Genomic DNA, 26,795 nt, shown 5'->3' on the forward strand with positions numbered 1-26,795 from the left:
TAGACGGAGCCTGGGTGACGCGTTAGCACTTGTCCTCCACCTTTCTGGACCACCTTGGGTTCAGAACTTCGTGTCTGCGATAGTATGGAGAATATCACCTCCTCGCCAGGACGAGCCCAGGGGACCCGTCCAACAGGAGCGCTGGATCTCCGCACCATCAACGGCCACGTGCAGACGCCAGGGTCCAAGCCACAGACGGCCCAGCCATAATGGTGTTTCCATGACACACTTGCCGCCTACCAAGTCTCCAACCAAGGCCACCCACGTGTGGCCCACGGGCCACCAGGTGAAAGTGAACGCAAAAGCACCATGAAATGACAGCAGCGGTGTGAAGGGCCCCAGCCCCATGCCCGGGCTCCAGGTGCCTCTCCCCACCCTGGCCTGTTTTCTCTGGCAGGACATTTTATAGTATGTTCATTTCCAAACCAACTCATAAAGCAGCTCTTTAAAGTTTAGGAAAACACTGCTTATGGGGTTCCTGGGTCCAGCATATGCGCAGTACATAAATAAGCAAAGAACACACGTACTACGGTACCTTTCTGAAGCTGTGTTGGCTCGGCCGAGTTTTCCCCACTCATTAAAACAACAAAGGACGCAGCTGCTCGAACTGTAGCCTGCCATGTTGACATGGCAACGGGGGGCTCCTGGCATGGAAAAAGGGCCCTGTTGTTTATGGGCGATCCCATGGTATAAACGCAGGGCCTGCGAAGAGACAAAGACACAAAGGGGAGCATCTTTAAAATGAGCTGTCACTCTTCTCACTACACAGGAGGAAAGGCTGGGTTGAGCTTTCCAAGTGAAAACTTTTGAGGCTTTGTAGTCAACTGGCCTCAGAGGAGACTGAACTCAAACTGCCAAGGGGCTGGCTATGTGAATAGCTGAGTGGTTACTTCTCCCGAATGAACTACTTAAAGAAATAAAGAGAGTTTTTGTTTTAAGGAGAAAAATATTTGGGGGTAAAGTTTTAAATACGAGTCTGCCAAATTATAATTTACATTGCCTTTGCCCCCTCCCCTCAGGCCCTTATCCCTTCAAAAGAAAAACGCTTCGGAGACGTTCTTACACACTTTTTGGAAGGTATTCTGGAAAAGAAAATATGTTTAGAGATCACTGAGATATTAATTCTTGGAAAAACAAGCTGGTGGTCTCAAATCCAGTGCTGGTGGGCAGATACCTCCAATCTTGGAAACCACCTTCTCAAATAGAACCCTTGTGGGAATCTTTGTGTGAAGGCCAGGAACAGGGGTTGGCATCCAGACAGGACCGTAGGTCACAACAACCAGGCTTGTGACGGGAAGGCAAGCGTAAGCGTCTTTACCAAAGCGGGAGTACAAAACCAACGGCCTGACACCAGGTTCTGTTCTGCTACAGTTAAAAAATATAAACTCACCCAAACCAAGAAAGACCCTCCCATGATTATGTCATGGCTGAAAGAGATGGAAAAGGTCTCCAAAATCAAAAGGACCCATCCTTTTGACACCACAAGGCAGAAGGCACGAGATTGACTCTTCAAGAAAACATCCTGGGAAAATATTTCTACTTTTTGATTTTTAGGAGTTCAGACATACATGATGTCATTTTAACCAGCTTGACTTATAACATAAAGTAACAGAAAAGATAACTACTTTTTTGATAAATGTGTTTTTCTTTTCATTTACTTGTTCCTACAGTATCTAATAACCCACAAAATGATGGCCCTACTCTATCAGTCAGGGTCCAGTAAGGAGAAGGGAAACCAGGTTAGGCCTTAATAAACAGAGGTAATATAATATAGGAAACTGGTTATAGGAACGTAGAAGAGCTACGCCAGGGGTGGTGGTGCGTGCCCGTAATCCTAGTATTTGGAAGGCTGAGACCGGAAGGCCACAGGTTCGAGGCCAATCTCCACAACTTAGTGAGCTCTTATTTCAAAATAAAAAATAAAAGGGCTGGGGGTGTACCTCGGAGGTAGAATGCTCCTGGATTCAATTTCAATTACAAAAAGATGAAAAAAGAAGAGAGGAGGAGGAAGGAGAGGAGGAAGAGAAAGAATCAGAACGGACAAACCAACTGGGGCCAGTGGGGGCGAGCCAGAGCTTTGTCGCGGCAGGTAGCTGCCGTCCCTCAGGCCGCGGGGCAGGGTTAACTGGCCACAGCAGCAGGGTCGCCTGCTTACAGGGCACTGTCCAGTGTGAGCTGGGACGGCAGAGGAGACTCGGTCACCTGGCAGAGAAGAAATGCCTCGCTTGTCACGCACACCAGCTCTCAGCTCTTCCCCACCCGTGCTCCCCGCAGGCCCGACCCAGCAGAAGTCAAGAGAAATGCACTTCCTCGTCATTCGGAGAGGATGGCGAGAGGGAGGGCAGAGTGGATCCTAGGACAAACCGGCAGTGACGCCGCATGCATCCTGCAAGCATGCGCACCGTGACTGCAGGCAGGGGAGGTCGGCGTCCCTGGCTCGAGGACAGCGGGGAAGCCCCCACCTCTCTGCCACGGGGGACAGGAGGCTAGGGGAGAGGCCAGCGACGTTACCTTCACTGCCCGTTCTGGTCAATCCATCGAAGATTATAAGGTACAGATCCAAGAATAAAGAGCAACATTTCCCACAAGGCCCAGACTCCTCTATCAACGTCAGAATCCTCAGCTCCCACTCTGGTCCCCTTGGGTCCTTGGTTAATTGACAACCCTTGTTAACGATCCAGCCTCGGGCTGCTGAGGAACCTAACCAGGGAGGCTGACAGCTCCCCCTCCCAGGAGGGTGAGGGCGGGAGGAGTCCCTAGCAGCAAAGACTGCTCAGCTAGGTGGGTCAGGGCACACCTGGTTCCAAAAGCCCAACGCAGAGGAGTGCCCCCAAAGGAGAAGAGCCAGCAGGAACGCATGCCCACCCACCGGTGGCAGGGGCGACTCCTGCTCTCCCTGATGGTGGCAGGTGCAGAGAGAGGTGGCTTCCCCTTCAAAGACACAGAACAGACCCCACAACTCTTGCTCAAGAGCTCCAGGTCTGGGCATGGTGACACACAGACCTGTAATCCCAGTACTTGGGAGACTAAGACAGGAGGATCACAGTTTCAAGGACAGAGCATGATAACTTTTTTTTTTTTTTTTTGGTGGTACTGGGGTTCCTGGAAGCCCTTCTACCTCCGGGCTACACTCCCAGACCTATTTTTACATTTTTATTTGGAAACAGGGTCTCCTAAGCCAGTGCGCGCGGCTGGCTTCGAACCTGCGCGATCCTCCTGTCTCCGCCTCCCAAGCGCGGGGATTACAAGCGTGCGCCACCACGCCCGGCTTTATGTTTTTTATTTTAAAAGTTATCATGCTCAGCCGGGCGTGGTGGCACACGCTTGTAATCCCCGCGCTTGGGAGGCGGAGACAGGAGGATCGCGCAGGTTCGAAGCCAGCCACGCTGGCTTAAGAGACCCTGTTTCCCAATAAAAATATAAAAATAGGTCTGGAAGGTAGAAGGGTTTCCAGGAACCCCAGTACCACACACACAAAAAAACAACTCATAAATAAAAAGGGATAGGGATGTGGCTCAGTGGTAGAATGCCCCTGGTTGGGTCCCCAGTATCACAAAAAATATAAACAAACCAAAAAACCCAAAGAGCTCCAGCCAAGTGTGGTAGCAGATGTCTGTATCTGTAATCCAGTTCTTGGTAGGCTGAGACAGGAGGATCACAGGTTCAAGATGAGCCTCAGCAACTGACTGTGCCCTTCAGAAACCTAGCGAGATCCTGTTTCAAAATAAAAAATAAAAAGCTGGTGTAGCATGGAAGTAGAATCTCCCTGGGTTCAACTTCCAGTGCCCAAAAACTAAATTAAAAATACAAAGCCACTTGCAATGTATATATATGTGTCGAGCTGAATACATTTGTGCTGTTCACAGGGAAAGGGAAAAGCCCGTACGTAGGTGTCTCCTAAGACATTCTCTGCCTCGCGCAGGAGGCCGGGCCCCACACTGTGGGCTGAAGTCCTAAGGCGCTTGGACCAAGTGTGCGAGTTTCCTGTGCTCTAGGTACCTGGCTGCCCGGGTGGCCGGTGGGAAGCCTTCCCTTCCTGGCACAGGCGAAAAACCTTCCCCCAAAGACTGGCTGCCATCAACCTGCTCTTCTGCTCCCTGTAAGGCTGGCTCGGAGGCCCCGTAGGCAAGCGTGCCCCGCGTGTGGTCTGCAGGGCTGCTCCTCCTTCCAGAACAAACAATCGGCTTTGAGCCGAGAGAGACCTGGGCAGGCTGCGATGGGAGCATCAGAAGGTCAGCCAGTGACTGGCTGAAGGGCAGGGAGAAGGAAGACCCGCGACGGTGGCCTTGTCGCCAACAGGTAGGCAGAGCGATGCTCGTCACTTGTGAGATGAGATTAACACCAGCCGCTTCTGTCACGGGCTTCCCTTCTCTCTCCACCTCTTGCCCTTTGCCCGGGAAGGAGGTGCCGTGGCCGTCATGAGGACACTCGGGCAGCTCGGGAGGCCCCACGGGGTGAGGAAGGCAGAACCCACCACCAGTCCCTGAGACACAGCCCGCAGCTCCCCAGGACTAGTCAGGAAGAGGACTCACCCCTCTGCCGTGCCCTGAGATCACGAGGCCCCGCTGACTGCCCGACGGCAGCCTCTAGCCGGCCCTCGGCCAGAGCCGAATTCTGACCCGCAGAAACTGGGTGAGGTGACAGTATCCATGGACTGTTGTGCTGGGAAACTGAACCCAGGGCTACCCTAACAACCCCGTTAATTTTTTTTTTTTTTTTTTTGAGGCGGGATCTAAGTTGCCCAGGCTGGCCTCAAACTTGCAATCCTCTTGCCGCGGCCACCCAAGTACTAGGATTTCAAGTGTGTATCACCACACTCGGCACAATGTTGGTTCTTACTTTTTCTGGGGATGGGTACTGGGGATCAAACCCAGAGGGTTTCTACCTCTGGCCCTTTTTACTAGGTTGCTGAGAATCTCACTACTTGCTGAGTAAGTCCTCTAACCTGTGATGCTCCTGCCTCAGCCTCCCAAGTAGTGGGACTACAGGCTTGCGCCACTACGCCTGGCTACAATGCTGGTTCTGGTAAGCCACTAAGTTTTGGAGTACTTTTTCTGCAGCTATAGATTAACAGAATTCTCTGAGGTTTCTGGTTCATGTAACAAGATAGATGGTAAAGCTAGAAACTCAGGAAGGAACAGAGAAGAAAAATTAAGGGCACCAACCTCTTTGACCTGTGTATAAAGGGCTTCACACATCACACAGCAGAGGTCAATTTTATCAACATGGAGGCTGTTTTCTAATCCCACAGACTATCCAACAACAGGGTAGAGAACCTCACACACACCCAACTAAGAAAGCTTAGGAATGCAGCTCTTCTGAAGTAGCACTGTCACTGCCAGCAGATCTGAGTGAGGGTGCCAATGAATTAGGGGGGGAGTCCTCCCACGGACTAGATTAAAAGCCCATCCCTCCCACCCCAGCTTTGTAGTATGCCCCGCTCACTGCCATCTAGGCGTCTTGTTCCAGGCTTCGGCACTGCTCTCCACTGTCTCCCTCGTGAAGGCTCTTCCTGCCGTTTTGTGGCTGAGCACCTGAACTCTCCCATCAAGGGGAGCACTCACCTCCACCCTCCCCGCAGCCTCAACAATCTCTTTCCCTACTCTGCTCTTTACGTGGCTGGCATATCCTTTCTGTTAAAGTCTAAAATATGCTTTCTTTCTGACTTCCTGTGGGTATCCAGAGCTATCATTCCACAAGTGCAGAGCAAGTCATCATTCTGAAAGCCACACCCATAAGTCTACCCATGTCAAATATGAGACCCACTCTCTTTTAGCTGGATTTTTTGTTTTGCTTTTGTGGCCCTAAGGATTGGACCCAGGGGCATTCCACCTCTAAGCTACACCTCTAGCCCTATTTTTTTTTTTTTAACAGGGTCTTGCTAAGTGGCAGAAGGCCTTACACTAAGTTGCGGAGGCTGGTCATGACACCTGTGATCCTCCCGGCTCAACCTCCCAAGTACTGGGCTTACAAGCGCGCGCCACCATTCCGGCTGGGTTGGAATGTCTGCACAGAGGCCGCAGACACTTCTTGCAGGGCACTCTCTTTGTGCTCCTGGCCCGCTCCTTCCTTGGCCTTTTCCCTTTCTCAGCTGTGGACTCACTCTTCCCTTCCGACATGCCCACAGCAAATGCCAAGGACGTTGCCTCTCTATAATCAAAGGCCTTTGATCTTTTACAACCTGGTAGCCTTCGGCACGTCTCACAGCATAGTGCAAATACCTGAAGACAACTGAAAGCTAAGTAACTGTATTTTAACAGAGATGAAAGCTTCCTCCTCAGGATAAACCCTCTGATGGGATTTGGGCATCTGCCAGCAGACAGAGCGTAGGCAAACATGGGGTCCTCACAGAGTTAAGCAACCACACTGCCCAGTGACTTGGGAGTAAAAATGGCACCCACCGCGTACACACTGAAATCTGAACACCGCGAGTGCGAGGCTGCTCTCCTGCCCCCGGCCCGCCGGGAGGGGAGGAGACCGAATGTGCATTCATAAGCAGGCTGCGCAGCGTCCGAATGTGGAATCACCGACACAAATACAGCTGTGTTTATTCAGCACACACACCCTGGAACCTCGGCTGTTTTGCTAAAATGCTGGTGGGGCCGACGTGCAGCCTGAAATTCTTGGATGCTTCTAACTTCATTATTTCCACATTGGAGAACTCCTTCTAGCATTCGAAGGAAGAGGCTGTCCAGGACCTCTGTGTGGCGGGACCGTGGGGCGCCCAGGCTGTCTGCAGCAGAAGGGTGGGGATAAGAAGATGGTGACAGCCAGAGAGGAGAGGAGAGAGGAGAGGAAAGGAGAGGAGAGGGGGTGGGAGGGGCTTGGAGGCAGGTGCTGGGCTGGCCGCCCTGAAGAACTCCTCAGCTGAAACGGTTCCTGTGGGGTGCGCGGGTTCGCGGCCTGGCGGGACCCCTCAGGAGCAGCCGCCCATCACGCACAGCCGGCCTGGGCTCCGGCGGCTCGGGCAGGCCGCACTTCTTCCTCTTGAGCTGACCACCTGTGCGCTGTCTCCTCCCAGTCAGGAGGAAAGGGCTTCTTTTCACTTAAAATACTCCTTCCCATTGAGTCACGGCTTTTCCAGGCGTGTGTGGTGGTCAGGGCCTGGAGAGGCTGCTGGGAGAAGCGGGTAAACGGTGGGGAGCCGCGGGCGCTGCGCGCAGGGCCAGGCAGGTCTTTCCAACAATGAAGCAAATGGCCGGGCAGCATCCAGTCAGAACCTTCTAAAAGCCTGCCGGGACTACAGAGTGTCCAGGCTGTCTCCAGTTCCTTCCAGTCTGGTCTCCCGTTACCATCTCTGTGTAATTCCGTGTTCTCATTAAAACTAGGTTATAGTCTCCATTGTGGATGGCAAATATCTTGCTTCCTCAGGCCACAAGGACCAAAAGCCACAACCCTAAGGACAGGAAGAGTCAACTCTGACTCACTCTCCCCTACATACACACACGTGTGGACACACACACACATGCACGCGCACACACACACCTCTCCTTATTATCATTCAATTCCACAGCATAATCACCCAAATCAGAATACATCGGTCATACTGACTACAGGCAAGTCCAAGGAGGCGCAGCTCTGGAATGGACAGGACCGCAGGTGGCTGAGTCAGTTCACCACTTCTTTATCGAGGTTGTTGGGTGAAAGAGAGGCGGATGCCTGTAAAAAGTCTCTGGAAGTCTCTTGTGGACATAGAATAGCCAATGTGGAAAACATGTGGAGATTTCTTCATGGAATCTTCACTTTGCACGTGAGGAAATAAAACTGAGATGTGACTGGCTTCTCTAATGAGATGTGACTGGTGCTGGGCGTGGTGGCGCACGCTTGTAATCCCCGCACTTAGGAGGCGGAGACAGGAGGATCGCACAGGTTCGAAGCCAGCCTCAGCTACTTAGTGAGGCTCTCAGCAACTTAGTGAGACCCTGTTTCCAAATAAAGTATAAATTAGGTCTGGGAGTAAAGCCCAGAGGTAGAAGGCCCCTGGGTTCCACCCCCAGTACCACTAAAAATATAAAAAGTAAAAACTGAAGCGATGTGACTGGCCTCTCCAGCAGCAAGGCAGCTAGCACCCTGCTGCGTGGGGCTGGGGCCCGTTGGCTCTCCCTGGTTCTTCTCAACACGCTCCACTCCTGGTGACAGGTGTTCCAGCCTCGCTATTTTCAGCTAGTATCTGGCCTTCCTTTGTTTGGTCCTCTGGGTCACTGGTTCAAACAGCCCACTGCCATTTGTCCTCCCTTGGTGACTCAACTAGGATTCTGGGAAATATAGCCATACATATGTACGCGGGAGAAGGAGGCTAAAACGTAGACCCTCTCAAACACTTTCAAGTTGGGAAGTACTGAGTCATCCTTTGCAGATACACAATGACGTCTCAGAGTCACCCGTATTCACACTTCAGTTCCCATGAAATCTGTGCTGGTTTCTTGAGGCAAGTAAGAAAATAAAAGTACTAACTGTAGAAATGTTCCCTTTAGACCTGAAATCTCTTCCAAAACATGTTCTGTTCATCCTTTTCATTTTAAAACTTTCCTTTAGTATAAGATATAAAACAGTGATATTAATTCAATGGGGGAGGGGCATGTTTAACATCTGTTTTTGATGTCAAACTAAACAACTCCAAAAGTGTACACGCCGGGCGTGGTGGGCACGCTTGTAATCCCCGCACTTGGGAGGCAGAGACAGGGGGATCGCGCAGGTTCGAAGCCAGCTGCGCTGGCCTAAGAGACCCTGTTTCCAAATAAAAATATAAAAATGGTCTGGGAGTGTAGCTCAGAGGTAGAAGGGTTTCCAGGAACCCCAGTACCAACAACAACAACAACAACAACAAAATGTACATCTTTCTTGGTCCAATAGCTGAGCAATAAATATAACAGAAAAAAAGTAGCATTTCACCAATTTCATTGTGGTCTTATCTAAAATAAACATACATCACATGCTTTAGGAAAAGTTTAATTTTAATATTATTTTAACTAATATTGTGTTTTCTCCATTTTCCTATCTTGAGTGTCCATCTAAATAATTGTATTGTTTCTAATAAGTTGCTTATATAGAACCCAATTTCCTCTCCATTCAACATGCATTCAGTAACGTCATCAGCTAAGCCCAGAAGACCACTTGGCTGCCTGCCCAAAGCACCCTAAGCGAACAGGAATGGGTTACTGGAGGGAACGCTTTGGTTTAAAATAACATTTTATTCAGTGGAATGGGAAAAATACAAGAAATGCCAGGAAAGTGAAGAAAACACAGGAACTTCAAGTACAGGTTTCTATTTGAAAGTCTTTTCGTAGATTTGTTTAGGATCTAGAATAAGAGAGATATTAAATCCTGTTCCTTTCTAGCTTCACAGAAACATCTTTATATATTCTTGACCTTGTTCTTGCTCTAATCAAAACATTTTTAAAAGGCATACACGCCCACTCGGCATTGAAAAGCAAATATCTTTTCCAAGAAGTGCACTGCGCCGTATCGCGCTCTCTGTCGGTCATTCTCAGATACCACCGACCATCCAGTGCCCCAGGACGAAGGCAAGACGGGCGTCCAGGTTCACAGCCCAACGTAGCTAAACTAAGATAGGCTAATTAAATGGCTTACTTTCAGACACTTCATTTTAGAACTAGAATAGTATAGAGAAACGATTGACAATTATTTAGAAAATTAATTTCTGTTTCTTTTCATAGTTTCAAATGTATTTTTTATTTTCTCCAAAATATGTTGCCACTTGATAGAAGTGGAGGACAGCCCTTACTGAAGGGGGCTTCAGGATAGGAAGATGACTTCCTCCAAATTTGAATTTATTTTTAATACATTTCTTTTGGAAGGATTTTAGGTTATTTTAAGATAATACAGAGATGTCCCATATCCCCCATGCTCAGTTTTTCTGATTAGCATTTTATTTGTCACAAATCAGTATGTTTGGCCAAGCATGGTGGCTCACACCACTAATAAAATGGTGATAAAATGGTTATAAAATGGTGATCTCAGTACCTGGGAGGCTGAGAGGAGGGTCACGGTTCTCAGCCAGCCTCGGCCACTCCAAAACTTAGTGAGGCCTTCTGTGTTTCAAAATAAAAAATAAAAAAGGAAATAGGGCTGGGGGCATAGCTCAGAGGTAGAATATCCCTGGGCTAAATCTCCAGTACTTCAAAAATAAAAAAAAGTACATTTGTCACAATTGGTGAAATTACTAATAACTAGAAGGCATATTTCATTCAGAGCTCCCTAATTGTTGCGGAATATCCCTTTCCTGTCTCCGTATACATTGCTTTTAATCATTACATCTCCTTAGGCTCCTTCTGACTATGACGGTTTCTTAGACTTTGCTTGTAAACTATGACCTGGATAGTCTGGTGGGATACAATCAGATTGTGTCAAATGTCTCTTGATTTAAATGCATATGCTTTTTTCAGAATTAAATTGGGGTTAAAGACTCTGGGAGGAAGGCCACAAAGATACCATTTTCGTGACACCATGCCAAAGGATGTACTATCCACATGACTCTTCCCTCCTTGCTGAGGTAGTCTTTTCAGATTTCCCAGTGTAAAGAGACTCGCCTCCCCTCCTTCCACGCCATGTCCTTTGGAAGGGAGTCACTGTGTGAAGTACACGGTAACACCAGCCCCGCGAGGACGGGCGTATACACGGCTCGCTGCGTGAAGTACACGGTAACACCAGTCCCGCAAGGATGGCGGTAAACATGCTCACTGTGTGAAGTACACGGTAGCACCAGCCCTGCGAGGACGGGCGTATACACGGCTCACTGTGTGAAGTACATGGTAGCATCCCAGCCCCGCGAGGACGGCCGTATACACGGCTCGCTCGCAGCTCTGCCGCACTGGGGACTTGTCTGCTGTGCACGTGGTCATTTGTCCACTCGTTGCCTTTTGCCAGTTTGCACACATGGATGTTTGTTTGCACTCTTGGCCACCATCCACAACTACTGTATGCACTTCTTGCTCGGCTCTGACTACCAGGAGCTTTCTCAGATGCTCTGGGCCTCGGTGCGCCCCATCCTGACTGCTGCTAACACAGCTTCCTTCCTTTCTGACACTCTGAGATGCCCCGGGCTCATCATGTATGTTCCTGTCCTAGCCATTTCTCAAGAAACTCTGGTTCTTTTCATTAGGAAATGGTATCAGAAATCATGATGTGGGTCCTAAGTTTGCCCGCTGCTTCTGGACCAGCCCTTGGAAACACACTTGCCTAGAATTATCTCTACACATGATCATGTGCACCTGTATTAAGCCAATGGGCGTTCACGGTGACGTCTCCAACTCTTCATTGACCACCACGCAGACCCTTCTAGCTCCTTCCCCTGGCTCATCTGCAACCTCCCGTCAGCAGTGAGAACCTGCTTTGCACCTTCTGCCATCTTTAACGCAACTGATTAGCTCAATTCCACCAGCTACACAAAGTACTATAGAACTGCTCACCTGCGCCCCCATGGGGAACAGTTTTATTAAGCACACCACAGTACCTGTACGCGGCTCCCTTCACTTACAAACCCCACTCATTTCCAGATTTGCTGGGGCGGGCTGGGCGGGCTGGCAGCATGGTAGGTGGTGACCACCGGGAGTAAGACCTTGGGTTTTATCCTCAGCACCTCAAACAGAAAGTCACGGAGGGCAGGGCCTTCCCCTCGCACCCTGTAAAAAAGTTGCTCCATATGTTTATAACACAGTTAAACTGCACACTTTACACCCCATCCTATGATCATCTGATCTCCTAAGTGATTATTTGTCTATTTGTTATCAAACAAAATCGTTTAAGTTTTTTTCTTTACTGTGGTCAGATGAGGGTGGGAAGGAAAGAGACAGAACTTGGAAGAGTCCAATTTAGAAGTTTTCCTAAGTGTTTGTCTAATCTGTTTTAAAATAGAAATTTATTGAAAGCTAGTATAATTTATTTTTAAATGAACCAGAAAACCTTGCACACAATAATGATAAAGATCAAAAATAAGCTGGGAGTGGTGGCACATGCCTGTAATCCCAGTACTTAGGGGAGGAGATAGGAGGAGCCCAGGCTGGAGGCCAGCCTCAGCAACTTAGCGAGACCGTTTCAAAATAAAAAATAAAACAGGCTGGAGGTATATCTTGGAGGTTGAATGACCCGTGGATCCAATCCCTAGTACCACCAATAATAATTTAAAAAAGATCAACAGTAAAAAAAATGTTTCTTCTTTTTATATTTGAGACAGGGATTTTTCTAGAAGCTTCCTATCATATATATGTATGATATATATGTATATATATATATATTTTTTTTTCAGTACTGGGGATGGAACCCAGGGGCACTGTACTGCTGAGCTACACTCCCAGCCCTATTTTTTAGTCTTTTTGTGTTTGAAACAGGGTCTCACTGAGTTACAAAGGGCCTCGCTAAGTAGCTGAGGCTGTCTGCAAACCGCAGTCCTCTGGTGTCCACCTCCCAAATTCTGGGATTACAAGTGTGCACTACCACGCCTGGCTTCTTGTCATTTTATTCAATTATCTGTATAGAAATAAAAAGTTTCCCAAGACTGAGAATCTATGGTAAATATGTTGATAGTGTTTGCTGTCCATGGGTAAATAAGTAACAAATATTTTAGTTTTAATAAATGTTGACTCTATACCCTAGAGGAAATAAGCTGTACCTAATTATATATTTTTCATACAGTTGTGAAGTTTTATATTTTCACATAATCATATTGACAAAATACTGTGACCTGACAATTACTACTCACTTATATCGCTAAGGAATTATTTTTTCTAGCAGCCTGGAACCTTTAGTCACTCTTTAAAGTTATCCAAACAGCTACCTATATATAGTTAAGACTTATTCTTAGGCCCATAGGAGAGTTTAGAGAGACTTAGTGTTCATTCATGGAAGATTACCTTTACTGTAATAACCACACCCCAAGACCCCCAAAACAAGAAAGAAAAAACAATCTTCCAGGATTCTTTTTTTTTTTCCTTTTTTCCTTTTTTCTCTTTGTGGTTCTGGGTATTAAAGCCAAGGGCATTCTACCCCTGAGCTACACTCCCAACCCATTTATTTATTTGTTTGTTTGTTTATTTATTTATTTGTTTGTTTGTTTGTTTGTTTTTGAAGCAGGCCTCACTAAGTTGTGGAGGGCTGTGAACCTGCCATCTCCTGTCTCAGCCTCCCAAGTACTGTGATTACAGGCAGGTGTCATCATGCCCAGCTAAGACTCTTATAAATTAACATTTCTTATCCTCCTACTATTGCATAAATGACACTGCTATACTTGCATATAATCACAAGCTCCCACGAACACAGTTTAAATATCAACTGTAAGAGCACATTTTACTGAATCTTCAGAAAAGCAGCACTAAGAGGAAACACACCGTGCTGATCTCTAGAGCAGAATATGCCTAAGAATTTCTTTTGTTTCTTTATAGAAGTCAGCACTTATCCTTAACTCATTCCTACCCAACAGTTTTCAGGCAATTTATTCAAAAGTTCCATGTCTGTCTGTACAGGAAGCACTGAGAAGAAGAGTCAGGTTTGAAGCCATTGGTATTTCTTCTATACAGCCAATAGTTATTTTTCCCCATGACCATAGTTCAAAGATGAAATATCTGAAAGTATAAAAACTATAATTTCCTAGTTAAATATTCAGAGATGGTACTGTCAAAAAAAAAAAATCCTATCCTTAACAATGTCAAAAAAATGTGAAGATACACTAAGAATGCCTGTTTCTTTCTCAGAGTCTCCAGAAGAAATCCAATAACCTAACTATAAGTAAATCACCATGCTTTTGTACTGATATAAGTTTGTCCCAACCCTGCAATTTCCCCCAGACCTGCCTTAGATTCGAGAAGAGATCAGACAGGAAGTGCACGCACTCTCAGAGGGTCAGAGACCGGAGCAGGGGTACGATGACTGGCAAAGCCTGAGAGAGTCAGAACCCAGAGTCGACGTGAGAGGCAAGGAGAGAGCCGGGGAAGGTTTTCAGGGGGCACAAAGGGAGAGGTGGAAGCAGCTGCCAGAGCCCGCTTCAAATAAAGGAGCCACTAGACGTCTTCAAAGGCTAGCCAATGGCGCCGACGTCAGATGCCGCCATCCGGCCACTGAGTGATGTGACGTGCACGTTAACAAAGCGATAGGCGAACACTCAGGAATCAACAAAGTCTGACGGAGAGCTTCTCAGACTAAAACATCTGGCCAGCTCCTAGGGAAGGCAGCGAGAAAAGGAGGGTGCTGCGGAAGTGCGTCCCCCAGTCCAGGCCCGACTCCTCCCCGGCCCCGCCAGGACACGCGGAAGCCAGGGAGCTTTCCTGGAAGAAAACACCCAGAATCAGGCCCCAGGAGCCAGAGTGCGGCCCCAGGAGTACTGCACTCCTCAGAGCAGGTGCTCTCCGGGAGTCCCACCAGGTGGAGGGGGCGGCGCGGGAGCCTCTGCTGCCAGGACGGTGTGGTGAGAAGCCCGGAGCAGAGCCGGCTCTCTGGAAGCACTGTCAGCTCCCCACAACACAGCTTCGCAGCAATTCTGATCTGTTCTCTCAGGGGGACCGCGAAGGAATTCTGAGGAAGTACTTTTTTACGTATCCCTTTCCCTGACCGTCTGAATGCCCCTAGCAGCAGCTCAAACAAGCTAAGCTCAGGTCTCATCCTTAAGCTTGACTTTCTGTCTCCTACCTCAGGAAGCACAGAGCTTACTAAGGTAATCCTCTGGTCCTGGCTCATGAGGGCTAATCCTATTAGGGCCAGCACACTTGGGAGCTCACTGCTTCCCTTGGGTCTGAGGATTTGAGACTACCTGGGCAATGCCACAGAACAAAGAGATGCATCTTGGCAGACTCGACCCCGTCTACGAGCAGCCCTGGTGTGTACGAGGTTGGCCGGGCTGCGGGGCACTCAGATAACCTACCTGCCACTCTGGTCTGAGGTCCACGTGACCGATCGCCCCTCGGGTTTGGTTTTGTACCATATCCTGATGGCGTGAGGAAAGTCAGTAACTGTCTGAGCCCCTGTCTTCCTGATCTGTAAGCTCCAAGCATCAGTGTCAAAGAAGAGCTCCCCACAGCCGGGAGCCTGGCTGCAGAGGGCATAGTAGTGGAACTGCTCCCTCCACCTATCTGCCGGCAGAGCCACGAGTTCACGGACCATCTCATTCCTGAGCTCCTCAGACACAGCTGGGAGCTTGGGAGACCTTGTCAAGTTTTCAGTGCCTGGCACAGCAGCAACATCTACCTCCTCAACCTTTAACACAGACAAATCACAGCAGTCTAACACGAGCACAAAATCTTCTCTCCCGTGGCTCCCTGCGTCGCGGTGGTACTCTGAGCTAGAGATCCCAGAAGCCTGTGCCTGGTTGTCATGGTTACCATCTTTATCGGAAGTATCCTTTTCACCTTCACCACAGATTGCAAAGTCACGGCTTCCTGTTTCAGATGAGAAGGTCCTTGCGTTTGTCTCAGGAACATGGCAGGCTTCGTGTGCCTCCGGTCGCCGAGCTTCCTCGGTGGAACCAGTGCGTTTCTTGAATGTACTTCCATGCTCAAGGAAAAGCACGATGGTGCCCTCAAAGACTTGCCTTCCAAAATCCACGTCTAAATCTAGTACAAAATGCTTCACAAGCATGTGGCTGGTGTTAGCCATGAGAGGCAGGTCATCTCGGGAAGGGTCCAACTTGACGTCCATAGCGCAGTTTGTGGTTTGGAAGCTTTGTTAAAATCTCATGTGGGCCTCTATCTGCCTTAATCTTCCAGAATTGTAAATGTCTGCTTACCAAAAAAAAAAAAAAAATCACCTGATGTCCCAAGTGATGTTTCCACAATTTTCAGGCCCCTGGCAAAGAAGAAAAATACAATCAGATGAAATTCCAAAGAAGACTTAAATGCTCCTGCGAGCTGACTACACCCTTAAGATCCCCCAGTGTGGGAGAGGCACAAGGGTAGAAGGCAGACTAATCTTTTTGACTGACATGAAAGAAAGCTACATTATGGGTTTCTAAAAATATTTCAATTACCAACGGAATGAAATGGGCCTCCCCACAGCAGAAGAATCATGCTCCTAACTAGAACTTCCCTGTTTGGAGAAGGACAATTGTTTTGCAAAATTATAACTGAGCATCACCATGCCTCTTGTTTTAAAAGATATTAAATGCGTCATTTCTAATTTTGTGTATCAAAAGATAAGTGATTGTTTCTCTACTGTGATTCTAAGTAACAAGTGTGCATGAGGGCTAAATGGCCTCAGACATTTTATTCCTTGAGAGTAATAATTTAATGCATACAATGAACTCCAGGGATTAATGCACTTTTCACATTAGGACCGCTCTCATATCGCTGCTTCCAGTAAATTACGGGAAAATGAGCCAATTTACCAGGAGTGCATTCTAAGTATTCCTTTGAGATTGTTCATGGAGATTTTTCAAATTTATAGTTAAATACTCAAGGTATATCATTACATCTTAATAGCTGAAAACCCATTAGCATTCTGGATAATAGCCTTCTTGTGGCAAACAAAAGGTCTTCTCATTTTAAAAAAATAGTATGCAAATACCTATAAAAGGAAGGAGAGAAATTAAAATGCAGAAACAGATGTTGCAATAAAATGCACAAGTTCTTCATAAAAGTTCTGAATCAAAATGTATTCTTATTATATAATAGCAATACAGCTGAAAAGAAAAATTATTTGAAATTATTTCTGTCCCTGGTGTGTACTTAATTTCTTTTAGCATATGCTATTCTTTGTAATTGTTGTTACAAAAAATGAAAAAGAAATGGCGGAGGAAAAGAAAAACTCTGACAGAGTAAATAGATTTAAGCCGTTTTTGTACTCCTGAGTATCAGGAGGCATTCTGTCATCAGCCACAAACACTTGCTCGACTTCTAAGCAAATCGCCCCTCCCCTTCTCATGGTTTAACCCTTCCTCACTTTCCTTCGGACTTTATCTGCCTATTAGGTCTTTTTCTTCCCCTTCCTCCTTGAGTCCCATGAATCTCATTCCAGGAAAGAACTCCACTGAATTTTTAGTTTCCACCTCTCCACAGATGATTTTCTCATCAAAATCTTGCCTAGCCTTAAAAACGGTGGCCTCCTGCAGCCTTGTACAATGTAGGTTAAAGCCATGTTTACATTTGAGGGGATCACACTCCTGTACTCTCTCCATAGGGCCTGCTCCAAATATGCTCCTTGCAGATAACCTGGCCCCAGGCCTCCCTGGGGACGCAAGGATAAGCAAGGGTGTATTATTTTCTGCTAAGAGTGACTGTACTTTTTTTTTTTTTTTTGGTGGTTCTGGGGTTCCTGGAAGCCCTTCCTCTCCGGGCTACACTCCCAGACCTATTTTATATTTTTATTTCGAAACAGGATCTCTTAAGCCAGAGCGACTGGCTTCAAACCTCTGCGATCCTCCTGTCTCCACCTCCCTAGCGCGGGGATTACAAGCGTGTGCCACCACGCCGGCCTGAACTTACTTCTTAATCAGTAATAACCTTTGAAGCGGGCGTGGTGGCGCACGCTTGTAATCCCAGCACTTGGGAGGCTGAGACAGGAGGATCGTGGTTCACAGACAGCCTCAGCTACTTAGTGAGGCCCTTTGCAACTCAGTGAGACCCTGTTTCAAAAATAAAGAATAAGCCGGGTGTGGTGGTGCAGGCTTGTAATCCCAGCATTCGGGAGGCAGACAGCCTCAACTACTAAGTGAGGCCCTCCGCAACTCAGTGAGACCTGAATTCAAAATAAAGAATTAAAAAAATAGGGCAGGGGGTGTAGCTCGGAGGTCGAATGCCCCTGGGTTCCATCCCCACACCTGCAAAAAAAAAAAAAAAAAGAATAAAACATAAGGCTGGGGTGTAGCTCAGAGGTAGAATGCCCCTGGGTTCCATTCCCAATATGGCAAAAAAAAGAATAAATAAAAATAAATAAATAAAAAATAATAACAATAACCTTTGATAAAGCCGTTGACTATATCCACGTAATGAAAAACAGCAGTTAAAACTTCATCCTGCTGGTGTTTGGAGCTGCTAACATGCAGATGTTGATCAGGCTCTAAAAATAAAAACTAATTAAAAATCCCAAATATACACAAAACCTCAGTGGCTGTCTGTATTTGAAGAAAAATAGCTTAGCATTTACATCAATATAGGTACAACGGCTCACTGTCTAGCCCTTAAAGATTAGATTCCTTTACTTCTTAAAGTTTGTATAATTTAAGAACAAAACTTATTTTACGGAACAGCGCTCACCACTCTTGTCCCTGGTGAGAGCCATGCTTTAGAACGCACCCTTCCGAGCCTGGCAGAAACTCCATCACCACCAAAGCCAGCGGCGACTCAGTGGCTGGCCAGGGCTGCTTCTGTGACAAGTGTGCAAGCCGTCTGTCCTTGCTGGCTCTGCTTGTTCTGGCATGGGTGCTGCTATGCTGCCCAGGCCAGCCCCAAACTCCTGGGCTCAAGTGATGTGTGTGCTTCAGCCTCCCGGGGGCGGGTCTCCAGGTTTGTATCACCTGCCCAGCTTTGGTGTGTATTTAAAGGCAGTGTTTGTCACAACGGGCAGTCCCCGGCTCTCCTTCCAGTAGATTCTTTAGTGTATTATTCACTGAAGCCATAAAGTCTTTGCTTCTAATTTTTCAATTAGATGTCTGCAGACTCACTCTCAGCTAATTACTTGGGACCCTGCTTTACTGAGATAGTTTTGACTCTCTACACACAACCATACCTCAAAATATCTCAGTTGTTCATAACTAAGTCCCTTCTCAACCCATTCTGTCTGTCCTGCTAAATTCCAACTAGTAGCACTTGAGAGCCAAAGAAGTAGCATTCTTCTTTCCCATCCAAATTCTGAACGTGTAGAATATGGTAAGGACATGATGAAGGGAGGCAAAAATAGCACCATTTAAACTGGAGCATGTGGTTTAATGTGCAAGCAAAAGGTACCTGGAGACCAAATCGCGGGGCCCACAAGGTCACAGGCAAGGCTGTCAGGTCAATGCTCCAAGAGGAGGCGGCCTTCTGAGACAAGACTTAAGGGCGGACAGGTAGAGAACAGCGCCCTGTGGCCGGCCAGGATTGCGGGCCAACAGCAAAGGGAGGCGGCACAGCACCCCACTTGCCAGCTGAGGTCACTGACACCCCACCTCCTTGCCTAGAAGGAAGGACACAGGACCAGGAACGCCGCACTGAGAACCCACAAGGAAGGAAGCAACAGAGACCCGGAGGAGCCCTGACCAGCTCCATTCCCTTCCACTCGCTGTGCCTACAACCGTGTTTAATTTGACATTTTTCTCCTGCCAACACCCATATCCTTCCCCTCCCTTTCCCTTCCTCCACCCCCCACTCTGCGATTCCCCCTATTTCTAATATTTCAAATACACTTAGGGCTGCCAGTTCTCTCTTTTCTTCTCCTTGTCCTGTGCCCACCCCTGGAGATTGAACCCAGGGCCTCAAATATGCCAGGCAAGGGCTGTACCACTGAGCTACATCCCCAGCTCTAGGGCTGTGTGTGTGTGTGTGTGTGTGTGTGTGTGTGTGGTGCTGGGGATGGAACCTAGGGGCATTCTACCTCCAAGCTACACCCCCAGTCTATTTTTTATTCTTTATTTTGAAACGGTGTCACTGAGTTGCGGAGGGCCTAACAGCTGAGGCTGGCGGTGAACCGGCATCCTCCTGTCTCAGCCTCCCACGTACTGTGATGACAAGCGTGCGCCACCACGCCCGGCTCTTGGGCTGCCATCTTAAAATACAAAAACTGCATTTGGCACTATAGTCTCTTTATTAATTTACTTTTTGGGGGTAATGAGGATCAAGCGCAGGGCTCATGCATGCTGGGCGAGTGCTCTGCCACTGAGCTACATTCCAACCTTCTGTTTCTTATTTTAACTACTTTATTTCATTGAACTTTGGAGCTGAAAAATCTTTTGAGTTTACACAACAGAACTCTCTAGCTTCGCAAGGAAGACAGTGAGGCCGGAGGGTGCGGCGACTCGCCCGGGTCACCACTCTCCCCCTGGCTGAGCTCCTCCTGCGGCTTCTCCTTGTGTCTCATGGCTGTCCTCTTCCTGTCCTAAGTCAGTGCCACCTCCAAGACCCTTCCACATCGTTACGCTGTCTTCTTCAAGTTATACAGATTAGTAATCTATCCCTCCTGTGATTCTTTTCTTGTTGGGGGAGAGGGGCTTTTTAAGTCGACCCTCGTAGATTCAGAAGAGCGGTCACCTTTGCGTGATCTGCGGTCTCTGCTCTTTAAGTCTGCTCTAACTCGTTGCTTATTCACCTGCGTCCTGTTTGGCTTGGGTTTGCAGATGACCTAAATCTCCTTTCTCTGAGAGTACAGAGCTCTCACTGGCGCCATGCGGGGTCACAGTCCCACGTTTAGGGAAAAGCTGAGCAGACTGTGGTTGCAGACACATGTCTGTGGCCACCTTGAAAGGCTTCTCTCAGCAAATGGTAACCATATTTCTGAGCAGCCCGTTGACTTCAGCAATTCCGGCTGTTATTGTGTTCCCACTGAAAATGCCTGTCTCACTGAGGCATTTTCCACTCTTTGTCATAAGCTGTAACATATAGAAGCCCTCCTCTTATCAAAACCAATGGTGAGTGTCCAGTGGCTAACCACTGCAGCCTCTAAAATAAGTGTGCCATGTGGCATGTCTTTTAAACGCTGAAATGACTGTCTAGGCAACCGCATTAAAAGGCTTTGGAAGGATTATGTGCAGTAGTATTTTTCTTAAGGGGTTGGGGAAGGATCAAATAATACACAGAGCGATGGCTCAGGGAAAAAATCTACTGTGCGCTTTCAATCACACCAACTGAAATAGCCTCTGTAGAGACAGTTCCAATCCCTCCCGTGAAAGTAATTCCGTTCTCCTTTGAAGTTACGAAGCGACGTGACCCTTGACTTGGCCTTATTTTAGAATTACCTGCGTCTTCGTGCTCCACCCACTCCTTGAGAGTCACTTGATTTTTTGTTCCTGACATGTTAAGTGGAATACCCTGTACACAGCAGGGTCTCGATAAATACCTGTGAAATCGACAGCTGAGGGCACTTGTAATTTTAACATTTATCTTGTGAACAAGCCTGGCTTACGAGGCCGAGGCAGGAGGACTGCAGGTTTGAAGCCAGCAGTAACTTAGCAAGACTCTGCTTCAGAAAAAAATGAAAAGGGCTGGAGGTGTGGTTCAGAGGTAGAATGCCCTGGTTTCAGTCCCCAGTGTCACAAAATACATACACACACACATACATACACACACACACACACACACACACACACACACAGACACACACATACATACATGCATGCATACATGCATGCATACATACATACATGCCTACATACATACATACATACATGCCTACATGCCTACATACATACATGTATGCATGCATACATACATACATACATACGGATCCGGCTTGCACAAGTTCTATACTCTAGCAGAAAGTTACTGCTTAATAAATACCTTCCTCAGACAACTAATTATTTTCTTCTCAGGACACCCCTGCACCCCTTTATGCCGCAGGTTTTTTCGTGTACGCAGCTTGGGGAAAAGGAGAAGAGGCTGCCTATGTTTTTTCTGTAGCACTGATCACCATGGGCAGTTGCTGGACGTTTAATTTTCCACATTCCTGGTTAAGAGGATGCTGCCTGTGCTCTTCCAGATGTGTCTGCTTCTTAGGATGCACCGAATCCTCTGCCTGGCCACAATTCCTCCGAAACTTAAATGCATGTTGTTTTAGTCCTAATAAAAATAATTTTCAAAATTAGAAGAAAAATATGAAGTCCAAATGTACTGTTTGCTTTTATAAATACCACGCTGACATTATTTTGCAATTTATTTCTTTCAAAATATAGCTACGTTGATGGACACACATCTAGTCTGGATGCATACACATCGAGTTGGGTTTTTAAACTGACTTTTGGTGTCCCCAGGTGAATATTTTACAATTTGTCTATATATTCACCTAATGATATTTAAGTTCTCTTAAATTTTTCATTATTACAAACAATGGTATAATAAACATCTTTGTATGTATCTCCCAGTGCACATATGCAAGCTTTTCTGGGTAAAACACATAGAAATTCCATTTTGCCTGACATACCTACTTTATTTTGGTTTTTTCCTGATATATTTTTGTATCCCCTTATTTTTAACTGTTCTGGGTTGCTTTGTCTAGACCAACTCTGTGTGTGTGTGTGTGTGTGTGTGTGTGTGTGTGTGTGTGTGTTCTACTGGGGATTGAACACAGAGGCACTCTACTTCTGAACTACACTTCAGTCTTATTTTATTTTTATTTATTTATTTTTGGTGGCACTGGGGGTGGAACCCAGAGGCCTTCTACCTCCAGGCTATACTCCCAGACCTATTTTATATTTTTATTTGGAAACAGGGTCACTAAGTTGCTGAGAGCCTCACTAAGCAGCTGAGGCTGGCTTTGAACCTGTGCGTTCCTCCTGTCTCCGCCTCCCAGGCGCGGGGGTTACAAGCGTGTGCCACCACGCCTGGCCAGACCCCTTCTTTCGATGGAGAAGTGGTAAAGTCACACAGCTGAAGGTCATGGGAGATGATAGATAATGGTCAGTTTTGGAAAACACAATCTGCTCCAAATTCCTGTTTACTGAAGTATGTCTTTTAACAAACTCTTGATGCACTTGTGTGCTTGCAATGTTTTTATTATAGCCTCATTAATAAATGATCACTGAACTAAGTACGGGCCTTTAGGTTGATAATTGTTTTCACTTAGCACTTTTGAATATATTACTCTACCATATTTTGGCATCTCTTTTTGCCAATGTTAGTTATTAACATACATTTCTTGATATGCATCTATTCTTTCCTCCGTGGTAACTTTTTTCTTTTTTTCTTATCTTTAATGTGCTATAGTTTCACTGTGTCTCTGAATGTGAATTTTTTTTCTTTGTGGTACCAGGGATTGAACCCAGAGGCAAGCTACCTCCAAGCTACAGCACCAGCCTCTTTCATATTTTTTGTTTTGAAACAGGGTCTCACTAAATTGCCGAGAGTCTTGCTAAATTGCTGAGACAGGTCTTGAATCTACAGTTCTCTTGTCTCAGTCTCCCAAGTACCGGCTTATAGGCATGAACCATTGCACCCAGGTAGATTTATTTTTATTTGGCTTCCTCAGGATCCAAAGTGTTCCTTTGGTATAAGGACTAAGAGAATTCTGTAGATGCAGAGCTCTGAGTAAACAGCAAAATTCCTCAGCTGTCTACTGGGACAGGAGAATGCAACTTCTTTATCCATTTAACATAGGGGCTACCCCCTCCTGCCCTTTGGCTTTATGTGGATAGCTCAATTTCAATTTTCCATGTGTACTATGTCACTAATTGCACCAAGATCCTCTATTTTTTTAAATTTTTTTATTGGTGCTTTGTATTCATACATCATATTGGGGTAAAAAACTTGTGTGGACATACATGTACACATCGCCCATTTAGCCCCACCTAATTCCCACCCCATTCCCTCCCCATCCCTCCCTCCCTTGCTTGGCTTAGTGGTTGACTTTGATTTGTTTAAGTACATTGTGTGTTTTAGAGATTTTCCTCCCCCCCCCCTTTCTCCTCTTGTTTGCTCCTCTATAGGATTTCCTTTTTCGTCTAGAGTTCCTCCTATGACCCATTTCTCCCTAGCTTTCACATATTAGGGAAAGCATCTGATTTCTTATTTTTTGTGACTGACTAATCTCACTTAGCATAATGTCCTCCAGTTCCATCCATTTCCCGGAAAATGATGTAATTGAGTTTTTTGATGGCTGAGTAAAATTCCATTGTGTACATATCCCACAGTTTTGTAATCCATTCATCTGTTGATGGACATCTTGGCTGGTTCCATAGTTTGGCTATAGTGAATTGTGCAGCTATGAACATAGATACACATGCATTAGTTTGGTAGTTTGGTTTCTTTTCTTTTGGGTAGATACCCAGAAGTGGTATTGCTGGATCAAATGGTAGATTTGTTCCCATTCTTCTGAGGATTCTCCATACTGTTTTCCAAAGTGGTTGCACTAATTTGCATTCCCACCAACAATGTCTTAGAGTTCCCATTTCTCCACATCCTCACCAGCATCTGTTGTTGTTTGTGTTTTGAATGATGGCCATTCTAGTTGGAGTTAGGTGGAATCTCAGGGTAGTTTTGATTTGCATCCCTCTGATTGCCAGTGATGTTGAGCATTTTTTCATGCATTTATTGTCTATTTGAATTTCTTCTTTTGTGAAGTGTCTATTTAGTTCATTTGCCCATTTTGTTATTGGATGCTTTGTTTTCTTAATGTTGAGTTTCTTGAGTTATCTGTTTTTGTAGATATTAGTCCTCTATTGGTGGTGTAGGTGGCAAAAATCTTCTCCCATTCTGTTGGCTCTCGATTGAGGTTCTTGATAGTTTCCTTTGCTGAACAGAAGCTCTTCAGTTTCATGCAATCCCATGTATTGATTCTCCTTTTAATTTGTTGTGCCTTTGGGGTCTTGTTGAGGAAATGTTTATCTGTGCCTATGTGTTGCAGTATTGGACCTATGCCCTCTTCAAGGAGCTTCAAGGTCTCTGGTTTAATTTCCAAGTCTTTGATCCATCTTGAATTGACTCCTGTACAGGATGAGAAAGTGGGATTAATTTCCAATTTTCTGCATATGGTTAACCAGTTTTGCCAACACCATTTGTTGAACAGGCTATCTTTCTTCCAGTATATGTTTTTGGCCCCTTTGTCAGAAATCAATTGGCTGAAAGTGTGTGAACTTGTTTCTGGGTCTTCTATTCTGCTCCATTGGTCTATGTATCTGTTTTTGTGCCAGTACCATGCTGTTTTTTATTACAATGGCTTTGTAGTGTAGTTTTAAGTCAGGTATTGTGATTCTTCCTTGGTTAAGTTTATTCCTAAGTATTTTATTTTTTGTGGGAGATCCTGAGTGGAAGTGTTTTCTGAATTTCTTTTTCAGTGGATTTATGGTTGGTGCACAGAAAAACTTCTGATTTTCTAAGATTGATTTTGTATCCAGACACTTTGCTGAATTTGTTGATAAGTTCTATAAGCCTTTTGGTTGAGTTCGTTGGGTTTTCTATAGTATTATTTTATCTGCAAATAGTGAAAGTTTGAGTTCTTCTTTTCCTATTTGTACTTCTTAGATTTCCTTTTCTTGCCTTATTACTCTGGCTAGAGTCTCTAATACTATATTGAAGAGGAGTGGTGATAATGGGCATCCTTGTCTTGTTCCTATTTTTAGGGGGAATTCTCAAAGTTTTTCCCCATATGACGTTGGTTGTGGGCTTATTGTAGATTGCCTATCTGATGTTGAGATATGTTCCTTCTATTCCAATTCTCTGCAGTGCTTTTATCATAAATGGATGTTGGATTTTATTAAATGCTTTTTCATCATCTATTGAAATGATCATGTTATTTTTGTCTTTGATTCTGTTTATATGATAAATTACATGGATTGATTTTCTTATGTTGAACCAGCCTTGCATCCCTGAAATTAACCCTACCTGTTTATGGTGTATGACTTTCTTTATGTGGTTTTGAATGTGTGTTGCTAGTATTTTGTTTAGTATTTTTGCATTCAAGTTCATCAAAGATATAGGCCTGTAGTTTTCCTTCCTTGAACTGAAAGATGATTTTTAATTCCTAACATGTTAAGATTTTATTTCTGTTTGAAATACTGCTTATTCTTCTTTGCTTAGTTGTCTGCTGGATGGAAAATTTGTTTCTCTGGTTATGGCATGTATTACCTATTTCTTCCTTGTAGTTAATCTCTTTGAGTATTTTCTCTAGCGCTGTTTTTTGTTTTTTGGGGTTTTTTTTTTTTGGTGGTACTGGCATTCCTGGAAACACTTCTACCTCCAGGCTACACTCCCAGACCTATTTTTTATACTTTTTTATCTTTGGGAAAAAGGTCTCTTTTTTTTTTTTTTTTTTTTTTTTGGTGGTACTAGAAGCCCTTCTGCCTCTGGGCTACACTCCCATGGGCTACACTCCCAGACCTATTTCATACTTTTTTTATGTGGAAACAGGGTCTCTTAAGCCAGTGCAGCTGGCTTTGAACATGCGCGATCCTCCTGTCTCCACCTCCCAATCACGGGGATTACAAGTGTGCGCCACCACGCCTGGCTCTAGCACGGGTTTTGAAGACATAAATTCCTTCAGTTTCTGTCATGGAAGCTTCTTATTTCCCCATCTAATTTGATAGATAGTTTTGCTGGGTGGAAAATTTTTGGCTGGAAGTTGTTTTCTTTCAGAGTTTGGAATATGTTACTCCATGGCCTTCTGGCTTTCATGACTTGGTTTGGGAAGTCTGGAGTGATTCTAATTGGTTTGCCTCTGAATGTCACTTGGCCCTTTGTTTTTGTTGCCTTTAAGATTCTCTGCTTGGCTTCCACATTGATCATTTTGACAATTATGTGGCGTGGGGATCCTCTTCTCCGATCCTGTCTAAAGGGAGTTCTATAAGTTTCCTGGACCTGTGTATCGACCGCTTGCTCTATGTTTGGAAAAATTTCTATTACTTCTATAAAGAGATTGTTGATCCCTTTGGTTTCACGTTCTTTTCTCTCCTCTATTCTGATTATTCTTAGGTTAGCTCTCTTAACATGGGCCCATATTTCTTCAATGTCCAATTCTTGCTGTCAAATTGTTTTTTCTGCCAGAAGTGGTGGCGCACGCTTGTAATCCTCTCGCTTGGGAGGTGGATACAGGAGGATCGCGCAGGTTCAAAGCCAGTCGGGCTGGCTTAAGAGACCCTGTTTCCAAATAAAAAAGTATAAAATAGGTCTTGGGAGTGTAGCCCGACCACCAAAAAAAAAAAAAAAAAAAAAAATTGTTCTTTTTTTTGAGCCAAAATA

At 45.7% G+C, this 26,795-nt stretch overlaps 1 protein-coding gene across 2 annotated transcripts in view; it reads right to left on the reverse strand.

Moving 5' to 3' along the window:
• Window positions 1-15,642, reverse strand: part of AOPEP (aminopeptidase O (putative)) — a gene marked incomplete at both ends in the record, with an annotated part of 267,301 nt that extends 251,659 nt beyond the window's left edge. For both annotated transcript variants that reach the window (XM_080708670.1, XM_080708669.1), the window contains 2 exons: window positions 536-702; window positions 14,870-15,642. In XM_080708670.1, coding sequence (XP_080564796.1) covers window positions 536-702; window positions 14,870-15,642 — 940 coding nt within the window. The remainder of the gene's footprint in view (window positions 1-535; window positions 703-14,869) is intronic.
• Between the last annotated feature and the right edge of the window lie 11,153 nt (window positions 15,643-26,795).

Source organism: Muscardinus avellanarius, assembly GCF_963383645.1.
Source record: "Muscardinus avellanarius genome assembly, chromosome: 13".
Lineage (NCBI taxonomy): Eukaryota > Metazoa > Chordata > Mammalia > Rodentia > Gliridae > Muscardinus > Muscardinus avellanarius.